Source organism: Solea senegalensis, linkage group LG9 (assembly GCF_019176455.1).
Source record: "Solea senegalensis isolate Sse05_10M linkage group LG9, IFAPA_SoseM_1, whole genome shotgun sequence".
In the NCBI taxonomy this organism is placed as follows: Eukaryota; Metazoa; Chordata; class Actinopteri; order Pleuronectiformes; family Soleidae; genus Solea; species Solea senegalensis.
In genome coordinates, this window is record NC_058029.1 from 3,323,770 (window position 1) to 3,335,090 (window position 11,321).

The 11,321-nt window shown below is 40.8% G+C and overlaps 1 protein-coding gene across 1 annotated transcript in view; it reads left to right on the top strand.

The window, feature by feature from the left end:
- The window catches only part of syngap1b (synaptic Ras GTPase activating protein 1b), a 104,516-nt gene extending 95,270 nt beyond the window's left edge, over positions 1 to 9,246 (top strand). Inside the window, 1 exon segment of the mRNA XM_044034307.1 lies at positions 8,885 to 9,246. Coding sequence (XP_043890242.1) covers positions 8,885 to 9,202 — 318 coding nt within the window. The 3' untranslated portion in view covers positions 9,203 to 9,246.
- Positions 9,247 to 11,321: the final 2,075 nt, after the last annotated feature.

The window sequence follows — 11,321 nt, forward strand, 5'->3', positions numbered from 1 at the left end:
AGGAAGAGATAATGAAACCTGCAGAGAGGGGGAAGAGCTGCCGCGAGCTGTGAGCGTCACGCTGATAAGAATCATTACAACGTACAGCGTGACAGTGATGTATTCTGAGAGAACGAGGGTCGTACGCTTAGAAAAAAAGGGAAAATACGTGTCAAATTCTAATTAATGATAAGTAATAATATCAACACAGGACTGCTACTGAAAAGCATCTGTTTTTAAAATGGAACCTGGGATCTGAGGCTGCGAGTAGTTATTGTTTTTATTATAACTGATGATGTCAGCCGTGTGTGACGGCTACATCCTGCTCAGTGCTGCAGCCTTTGATTTTACATGACAGTGCCTCATGGCAACACTTTTTTTACATATCTATATATATATATACACACATACACATGCACAGGGCTGAATATATATATATATATGTTCAGACTTTCATTGTATATATATTCTTAAATTAATTAATTCATCCTCAATGGCATGTCATAATATATACAAATAATAAAATAGATTCTGATGTGTATGTATATATATATATATATATATATATATATATATATATATATATATATATATATATATATATATATATATGTATATATATATATATATATATATATATATATGTATATATATATATATATATACATATATATATATATATATACACATATATACATATATACATATACATGTATATGTATATATATACATGTACCAACTCACGTGGTGTTAGTTAAGCTATAAAACAGAATTGCCTGTCAATGTATTTGATTGGTTTGCCGTGCTCTGTTTTGGACAAAGTCACCGATATTAACCCAGTGGTGGCGCTAGAGTGAAGGAGTCGGTGTGAACAGGAAAGTTCTATCACAGTCTATCCTGTACTTGTTGGGATGTTTCAGGCTGTAGTGCCTTCCTGGTATGACTGTCAACTTGGTGGATAAGATAAGATAAGATAAATTAAGATAAGTTAAGTTAAGTTAAGTTAAGTTAAGTTAAGTTAAGTTAATAGTAGGGTTGCCAACTTCCACCAACCTTTGTGTCCATTTTCTGTTGGATAAGGGTTTAGATGTTTCATAAGGGGTATTTTCATGTCATTTTACTTACTTTTGATGATCTATATGAAATGACTCATATTTTTTGTAATATTTGGTACTTTCTTTCATGTAACTGTATATCTCTTAATCTGTCATGGAGCAACGGTGTGACCACACAATTTCCTTTCAGGATTAACAAAGTTTTCTGACTCTGGTTGTGTGCAGTAATGAATGACAGGTGGATGGAGAGGGCCTGGATTTTATTTTCCCTTGCACTTAGCGGACTAAGCTGTTCTCTTTCTGTCTTGGTTTTGCACTGACTTGATTTAAAAAATAAGGACAAACGTGCGTTCTGTAACACAAATCCTTATTTTACGGAACAGTTGGCAACCCAAGATGTAACAAGTCCACGGTAAACAGGTAACTGGCTGCTGGCAACTACTACTTATCTACTATAAGATAAGATAAGATAAGCTAAGATAAGATAAGCTATGTATGTGTTGCTGTCATAAACATATGCAGTTGAATCTAAAAGCCTTCTTTCAGTGAGAGTTTCTGTGGGTCTCCTCTGTCGGGAGTTTGCTCTGCGTTGTGGTTTCAGGCTGTTGCTTCATCATCACCGTGGCATCTAAGATGAGCTGACAGATGAGTGCAGTGAGTGTGGTGACACTCACTGTGAGTGTGTGCGTGTGAGGCTGCTGCACGCACACACTCACTGTGAGTGTGTGTGTGTGAGGCTGCTGCACACACACACTCACTGTGAGTGTGTGCGTGTGAGGCTGCTGCACGCACACACTCACTGTGAGTGTGTGAGGCTGCTGCACGTACACACTCACTGTGAGTGTGTGTGTGTGAGACTGCTGCACGCACACACTCACAGTGAGTGTGTGAGGCTGCTGCACGCACACACTCACAGTGAGTGTGTGAGGCTGCTGCACGCACACACTCACAGTGAGTGTGTGTGTGTGAGGCTGCTGCACGCACACACTCACTGTGAGTGTGTGTGTGTGAGGCTGCTGCACGCACACACTCACTATGAGTGTGTGAGGCTGCTGCACACACACTCACTGTGAGTGTGTGAGGCTGCTGCACGTACACACTCACTGTGAGTGTGTGTGTGTGAGACTGCTGCACACACACTCACTGTGAGTGTGTGTGTGTGAGACTGCTGCACGTACACACTCACTGTGAGTGTGTGTGTGTGAGGCTGCTGCACGCACACACTCATGGAAATGAACTTCCAGAACAGCTCTCACACACCTGATTAGCCTCCCTGTAGCAGTCCTCCATCTTACACATAGCTGATAATCATCAAGATATGTTGACATATCTAATAGAATAGAACATTTTCACTGTTGCACAGGCTTTTCTGACTGGAAACTGAACTTTTAGTAAATCTCTGTCTCTCTCTCTGCACCAAAGTCCATAGAGAAAATCAGCGATTTTCCATCACAGCACATAGGAGTTGTCGATCCTCTGCTGACTCCGTCACTAAGTCCCAGTCTGTTATCTTGTGACTTGTGTGTTTGGAATTCCTTTGTTGACTTCTACTTAGCAAAGTTACCAGATGAGGCAGCAGTAGAGCTGCAGCTCCTGTGTTAAAAACGTAGATTTTCTCAATGGAATTGAGTGCAGGAGACTGATGTTGTGGATGTTATTAGGTGAATCTGCTGAAATGTATTTTATTAGGTGCAGTGACCTTAAATAAGTTTTATTTTTCACATTTTATTTATTTTTTTATTTAGCACCCGTATAGTGATTTTTTTTATTTTTTTTTTATTTTTTTGCATTAACTGCTGAATCTGCTCAACCTTTATAGGATTTTATAAATAAAAAACACCTGTTGTCAGGTGAAGGAGCAGAAAAGGCTTCCTGAGCTTGTAGACGCATTAATCATGTCAATATTTCCTTTACGGGAGGTTTAAATATGTGCGTCGAACGGTGGTAATCTTTGACAGTGGTGATATTTCCACGCGGTTTTACACACAAACCCTTGAGTGTAATTATGACCCTGCGTTCGCCGAGAGTGTGTTTGTGTTTCTATCTGTAGACGTCGTCGATGATGAATGCATGCTTGATATACGCACGTCTTTCTCTGAAGCGGGAAACGTGCGAGACTGGAGGATTAATGAATTAATCAGCCGCTCTCAGATGCAGATGTCGTCTGGAGTGCACGATTTAATGCCTTTTACTTTCATGTCCCATAAGCATGGTTTGGGTTAATGATACTCAGCATGGCAGGGGCTGCCTCAGTGCTTTCAGGCGTTTTTTTCCCATCATGTTTTGTGCGTGTGGTTTCCATTCCCGAACAGTAAATGTGCATTTTTGGTGTGTATTGATGTCCTTTGTTTGCGGTCAATGTTTTTGTGTTTGTACTGTTGTGTGGTGGCTTTTGCTTTTTCCCCCCCTCAACCCTCCACGCCCGTCTGAATCCTGCCTCCTCGTCCTCCTCCCTCCTCCTTTCCTCTCCTCTCCTCGCCTCCTATGTTGATGAGATACGGTGATTTCTCTTAGGGGAGGCGTCAGTCCATCCTAGTGCAGCCCCGTCTTGCGCCTGTCCCACCCCGAGTATCCAGGTAATAAACAAGCCGGCAAAACTCTCTCACTCTCCATCCATGACCTGCTGCCTCTTTTCCACTTTCTTCTCCTTTCTTCTCTGTGTGCATCCCTGTCCATCTGCTGCACCGTGTGAACTCACTGCAAGCAAACACACTGACACACTCACTTGACTTGTTTTTAGCCCATTTATCTTTCAGAGAAGAGTCACTCTGTCCACAGAATGTTTGCGTCAGTTCCCAGAGGAACAAAATGTGTCTTTGTTAAAGCAGTCACAGCTAAATATCTCAATGTACAAACTATAGTGGCCATAAATCAGGACAGTGGACTGGTCAACTAGTATATAAGCACTAATAGGCGATTTAGCAGTGCTGCTGCAAGTATGTATGGGATCTGGGATTCATGGCTTTCACAAGTACACACAAGTCACCACCAGACCCATACTTGATAAAATGGGCGGAGCAAGAACTCAAATTAAAATCAAATTAAGCGTAGGGCCCCATCAAGGCTTGAGCCGGGCTCTGTTTGGTGGTTTCACTGCATAGGGTTAGCAGCTAGCTGGCTACCAGCAGCTAACTACCAGCTGCCGGCTACCAGAAGCTAGTTGTTAGCATTTTGTTAGCATTTTGAGCTATTTCCCGCCATCCATGAGCTTTGAAATATTCATTTCTTTCAGCTTACAGAGCAAAAGAATCTGCGTACAGTAGTAACTCGAGTCCAATTCGCATTATCTGAGACATAATCTGACTTTAAGAAATTCAATTTAGAGCTATTTTTTAGTTGGACGAGAGCATTTAAATGTGTATTAAAAGTCCAGTTGTAGCCGGACAAATAGAATCATTTAATTCCTTCTAATGTCGTGTTAATGTAACAAAGGAATTTTTTCCTTAAAAAGGTGAATAAAAGTTCAGTTTGATTCACTTAGACTCAGCAATTAACTGTTAACTCTGACAGATCTCAAATACAGGGGTTTATTTGAACTATTTGAGTTTAATTTGATTGTTTGGTTGTTGTTTTTTTTTTGACTTATTTGTTATAAAACAACAAAATGAAATGCCTTGTTTGGCAGAAAAATACATTAGCACAACGGTGGCTTTAAAAACTCTTTTTGCAGCGAAAATGCAGAGAATTCTAAGTGGATATTATTATAATAATAATGATAATCGGATACAACTTAATCAGTTCATAAAATCATTCATTGACGTGAAGTGACGTCTCTGTTATTGTAGATTTGTTTCCCCCTTTCTTTTTTTCTACACACATTCACGTACATCACGTTCACCCACCCCACCCCACCACCCCCAGAAAAACCACAGGAATGATGGGAAATCTCCGTATCTGACCCGATGCTTCCCCCATAGAACACTGATTAATGTGCACATTTTTTTTTTGTTGTCGTCGTTGTCGTTGTTGTTGTTGTATGTGTGTGTGTGTGTGTGTGTGTTTGTTCCATGTTAGTATGTGAGTCCGTGTTGGTTATTTAAATGTTGTGTTTGTATTTGACACCTGGGCTCATCACGTGGATGAAGGACATATATGTGTTGCTTTATTTTCCCTATTTTTTTCCGCGTCTCTACCTGGCAAGTTTGTCCGTGTCGTTAAGTCTTTTTTCAAGTTTTCTTTCCTTTTCTTATTTCACATTCTCAAATATATAAAACTTACACCCGCAGCAGGTTTTTATTGCAAACGTGGAGACGAGACAGGTTTCCGTTTGCCGTTTTAAGTGTGAGAGCAGATTGGAGATTGGAGGAGAAAGGGTAAGAACCCGGGCATCGTCTTTACCACGACGTTACATTTCAACACTCCACCGACGCCAACTGTTTTGTGTTTCCCTGTCTCCAGCTTACCGGCGCTTTCACGTAGCATAAAAAGCAACAAACACACTCCCATAATTATACGCTGCTAATTGAATGCACCGTGAAATCAAAACACAACAGCCTGCAGAGAGTGAAGCGAGTTTGGTAAGTTTTATTTGTTTTAAAAAACCCAAAAAACAAAACAAACTAACAAACAAACAAAAAGGATGTCAGTAAACATTTTTGCCATGTGTTTGTTCAGCTGCTTGACTTTGTTTTACGACTTTAATAGACATGTGTATTGGTCTACACATGGATATTAAAGCAACACTGTTGACTGTGTTTGAGAGAAATAAAGTGTCAAATGGAGTCATGTTACTGGCATCCTGGAAGTGTCTGTACCGTAGCACCAGTTAGCAGCTGGAGATGTTCTCTATTCATTTTGGTTCTGATTGAGAAGAGAAAAGGCTAATTCACGTCATGCTGGGGGTAACTTTGATTTCTTTTCTTTTTCCCTTCCTTATTATTTTATTTCTATCCCTTTAAGTGGAGTGGAAACAGCCTCCCACTCACAGTGGGCACACCCATCAGAAACACTACATCCACTGATAATGTTGGTTCATTTTATTTCTTCTTTTTTATTTCTTTTTTTCTACTCCTGGGTGCAAACGACTGTATCTCTCCTCCTTCCTGTCTTTTTCCTCCCTCCTTTTTCCGCCATTTCCATTCATGTTACAGTGTCTCATACGTCACGCCGGTGTTTGTGAGCGCTGCGATTTAATGGCATTAAAAGTGTGTGATTAGAGAACAAATAGAGCATATTAATAACCCTCACATATTCCCACTGTCTTCTAGATGACTCTCACATTTAAGAAGTCTCTTTCATTGTGTCTAGACTCCTCACAGCAAATGTTCCAGGCCTGATAAATCAAGAGCAATTATTTCAAGAGGTTTTGTTCCGCCCCCCCAGGTCTGATGGTACATCTGTGGATCAGCTCTGTGTTATTATGAATAGAGCACTCGTAGTTGTCTCTTACTCACAATAACCCCATTGTTTTCTCTTCCCACTGCTCCCACACAGACGTCAGTGAAGCAGACTGGGAGTGAAGGCGCTCAAAAAAAAAAAAATAACAACAGTAATAATAATAATAAATAATAATAACAATAATGATAATGAAGCTAGTCTTTGCTTTGCTGTTACTGTAGGTAAGAAGATACGGCAGAAATCCAAACTTTGACTCAATCACAAATTGTCTTTTTTTCTGCAAACCATGCACAGATTATGTTTTCAACCAAAATGACGTTACATGTTTACAGATGATGATGATGATGATCAGGGTCCAACTAATGCCTCAGCGCGGCACGCTTTAGGTTTCCACTATAAAAATAGTACGTACTTTCTGACAACGTCACGCATAATTTCGCCTCAGCTTGCTAAAAAAGGACCAGGTACTATCGCAAGTGGAAACGCAAAATAACCACACCCTGCCAAGGCGAGCACACGCCATTACTCTGACCTTAACTATATTACTACTGGCCTAATCCTATGGAAGCCAGTTCTGCCAAAAAAGAGCTAGAAAAAGACTTTTTATCTCATAATTTAAACTTTTTATCTCATAATTATGCCTTTTTTATCTCATATTTATGACTTTGTATCTCATAATTTCGACTTTTTTTATCTTATATTCATTCCTTTTTATCTCATAATTATGACTTTTTTTATCTCATATTTATTCCTTTTTATCTCATAATTTCGACTTTTTTTATCTCATATTTATTCCTTTTTATCTCATAATGATGCCTTTTTTATCTCATATTTATTCCTTTTTATCTCATAATTATGACTTTTTTATCTTATATTCATTCCTTTTTATCTCATAATTATGCCTTTTTTATCTTATATTCATTTCTTTTTATCTCATAATTATGACTTTTTATCTCATAATTATGACTTTTTATCTCACAAGTTCGACCTTTTATCTCATATTTATGCCTTTTTATCTCATAATTTAGACTATTTATCTCACAATTTCGTCTTTTTATCTCATAATTTTGACTTATTATCTCATAATTATGACTTTAAAACTCACAATTTCGACTTTTTATCTCATAAATATGCCTTTCTATCTCATATTTATGTCTTTTTATCTCATAATTTCGAACAAGCTTCCATATAATACTGACCTCAAACTTAAAACATGTCCTCACCTTTAAAATGTAGTCATTTACATGATGGGGGACTTTGTGTGACTGTGTAAACAGATTTAGTCCCCCACAATATTAGTAATACCTTTAACACACACACACACACACACTGCTTGCAAAATCACCATGTAGACTGCAACAACAATTATTCATTTGAAATACGAAATGAGCCGGTGTGACGGTGTACACCCATAGACCGTATAACAGATTAAAGAGTCACTGTTAATTATGTAATGTTAATAATTTCATCTTTTTTAAAAAAATATATGAAATGTGATTTGATTTGAACTCCATGGTTCTCAATCTGTGGTGGAAAATCAAAATTACAATATTTGATATTTGCACAAAACATAAAAAAGTCAAAGTTTCCTGGTTTGCAGAAAACCCAGAATCTCTTCCGCTATGAGTTTTGACTCTTTTCGTTGGTGAATTTGACCAAAGTTTGGATTGAAGATGCTCCTTTATCTTGCATTTTAAATTTGGCTTTGAGCTTCTTTCCTTTTCTTTACTTTCTTGTCTTTTTTTTGCATGTTTCTTAGTCACAAGCTAATGCAACGTCATGTGTTGTTACGATGTTATTCAAGCCGTAGATGTAGAGTTCCTCTTTAAGATATTTTAAGCACATATTTCTCTGCAGTTTGACATACACACTGTCACCCGACACACACTCACACACACACACTCTTTGCTTCTCATCCCAAAAGGATCAGGACCCTTTGACCTGAAGAGTTTTAATTCCTCCTTCATCCCTTCTTTCCTTGTGTCTTCTTTTCTTGTGCTGCCATTTTTATCTGTGTACATCGACTCTGTAACTCATTTGGCTCTCCTCTCTCTCTCTCTCTCTCTCTCTTTCTCTCTCTCTCTCTGTCTTCTCCTCCTTTCCGTGTGGTTCTTCCGATCCCTCCTCGCTTGTCTTTTATTCCCTGATTCCTTCTTACTTTGCCTCTGTCATTGCTTCCTCATCCCTACTGGTCTTTTTCTATAATTATCAATGTTGCCACTCGTCAACTTCAATTCTTCTTTTTTTTTTGGTATCGCCCTCCTCGTGTCCTCGTCTCCTCGTCTCCTCGTCTCCTCCTCCTCATGGTTATCTCACTCGTCTTCCTCCCACGCTCTCACACCTCCTCAACATGTGATTCTTTTTGTCACGTTATCTGCCTTGATTGGACGTCTCCTTTGAAAACTCCTCCCACTCCTCCCATCGCTCATTGAATGGCCTCTCTTCTACGACCATCTCTCCCCCCCTGCTCCTACTCCTCTTTTCCCTCCCCCCCTCTCTCTCTATCTCGCTAGGAGGACCAGCTTTCCTCCCTGGGTTCAGCAGACCCCGGTGTGAAAACTGAAGGTGGAGAGGGAGGTGGAGGAGCAGGAGGAGCGCTAACCGACGATGAAGGCCTCAGAGTCTCTCCCTCAGGTGTTTCCTCTGACAGCTTGCCCCACAGTGGAGTCCTCCCTCAAACCGTAGACCCTCCCTCTCTGCCCACTCCCCGCCAACGCCCTACTAGTCAGAATGGAGAGCTCCGTGGCAACCGAACGCCCTCCCCCGCGACAACGTCCGCCGCGGCAACAGCGACCACGGAAGAAGGGGGAGTAGGTCAAACACAACGCTGAGCCAAATCAGAGAGAGACGGCGCAGAAATAAATAAACAAAAGAAGCTGGCTTGAGGGGTGGGGTTTGAGAGGAAAAAACGCAGTCCCCGCCTTTTTACGATTTGAAAAAGAATTGATTTTCTTATTCCCTGGGCAAGAGAGAGAAGAAAAGAGTGCAGGGGTGGACGCGTAGTGACCACACAGCTACTGTACACTGGAAAAAAACACACAACACAACACAACACAACACAACACAAAGGGCTCTTAAATGGACACTTGACGCTCGTATCGGTCTTGCTGGACAAGATAATGATACCTTATCACTTACTGTTTGAATCAGTCGAACAAAGCAATTGACAGACACGCCACTATCTCCTCCGTGCACTCATTGTCCCCGAGGGACAAGCGCTAGAGAATGTCTCACACCCCCTCGTCCCCCAAAGACTTCGTAGTAGCCATCAGCAGAGACGCGCCGCGTACGCTGCGGCTCACCGAGCAGCTCTTGACTCCCATGGATGTACTCGTAGGTGCATTTAAACATACCTGAACACGCCAGGCTGCAGATGTGCGTAGGGTCCAGATGTGGGCGCTGTAGTCTGGCTTCCTCATTAGTGCCTTTGAGTGTTTTAACAACAGGGTTCTCCCACCGTAGAGGTCCGTCCGTCCGTCCGTGTCGGCTTTGCTCGCTCAAGAGAAACGATGTGTGTGTGTGTGTGTGTGTGTGTGTGTGTGTGTGTGTGTGGGTGGGGAAAAGCAGGGGTTCAAAGGTCGAGCATCGTGCAGGTGTCAGGCTGCAACATTCTCTTATCTTTCAATATAAGGGTGGGGTGTTTTTTTGTGTTTTTGTTTTTGTGGAGGGCGGGCGGGCGGGGCGGGGAGGGGAGGGGGCGGGACTGAGCTCGTGCAATTTTTCTCTTCTCAATCTCAGAACCAATATGTGACAAAACTGGTGCTAAACAGAAACAAATGGTGCCATTTTTTTTTGTCTGTGTCTGCCATAGCACTGCCTCTGTCATGACTCACTCGCTGTCTTTTCTCTCTGTCTGTCTCCTTCGGCTGCGATGTGTCTTTGACAGGGTTTCACCTCAGTATGTGTTGTATATGTCCCCTGTCTCTCTGTCGCTCTGTGTTTTCTGTGCATCATGTTGTGTTCTTGTGTCTTAACGGGAGAGTTTCCATGTCTGTGTTTTTACAAAGAAACCTCCTCCAATCTCTGGTTTTTTACTTACAGTAAATGAACGCAGCTCCGGCTCCAGTTCGAAGCATCAGCTACTAAACATTTTTACACAGGGTTTTATCACATGTGTGAAGACACGGGGAATAAATTGAGTTGTTGTTTTTTTTTGTCGGTCCAAATATGGAAGAAAAGTGGTGCCAAAAACTAAAGTTGTACATTAGTAATTTCCCTTATGTTTCAGTATTTGGTATAAACTTTGCCAGGATCTTTTTTTTATTATTATTTTCTTTCATTTCCAGCTCGGCCGCAACTATTTCCACCATTAATTTTGCGAAGCTTTGCCATTAAGTGCCTGGGATATAGTATAATAAGCATCCTTTGGCCAGTAGACTCACTAGCTATCAACCAAATGCACCTTAAAAAGCCTTGCTAACACATATAAGTTATACCCCCCTGATGATAAATTGGAAATTTGACACATTTGTGTAGTTTTAAGTCGTATTTTATTCCTTTTTGTACGTCGCCTCGCACTTTCTCACGTGTCAGATGCCGCAAACGCGCGCGTGTTCCATCGTCGTTCTTCTTCATTCTGTGTATGAACTGTGTCTGTTGTTGTTGTTGTTGTTGTTGTTGTTGTTGTAAGGTTTGTCTGGTTGTCAATCTGTCTTTCTTTTTCTTGTCCCTGTAGCCTCACACTCTGGTGTCGCTCTGCAACAACTCTGCTTCTTTAAATGTGAAGGTTGAACCAAGAAGAACCCACGCGACTGTCGGGCCAAACAGTCCAGAGCTAGCAGATCAGATCAGATCAGATCAGATCAGATCAGATTAGATTAGATTAGATTAGACTCTCATTTACAGTCGATGTTCTTAAACATGTTTTAATCATGCTGGCAGTGTTGCGCAGTAAAAAGAAAAAAAAGAAAAGATTGTCTTCTCTTAAGGCAGCATGTAGGGCTATACTTT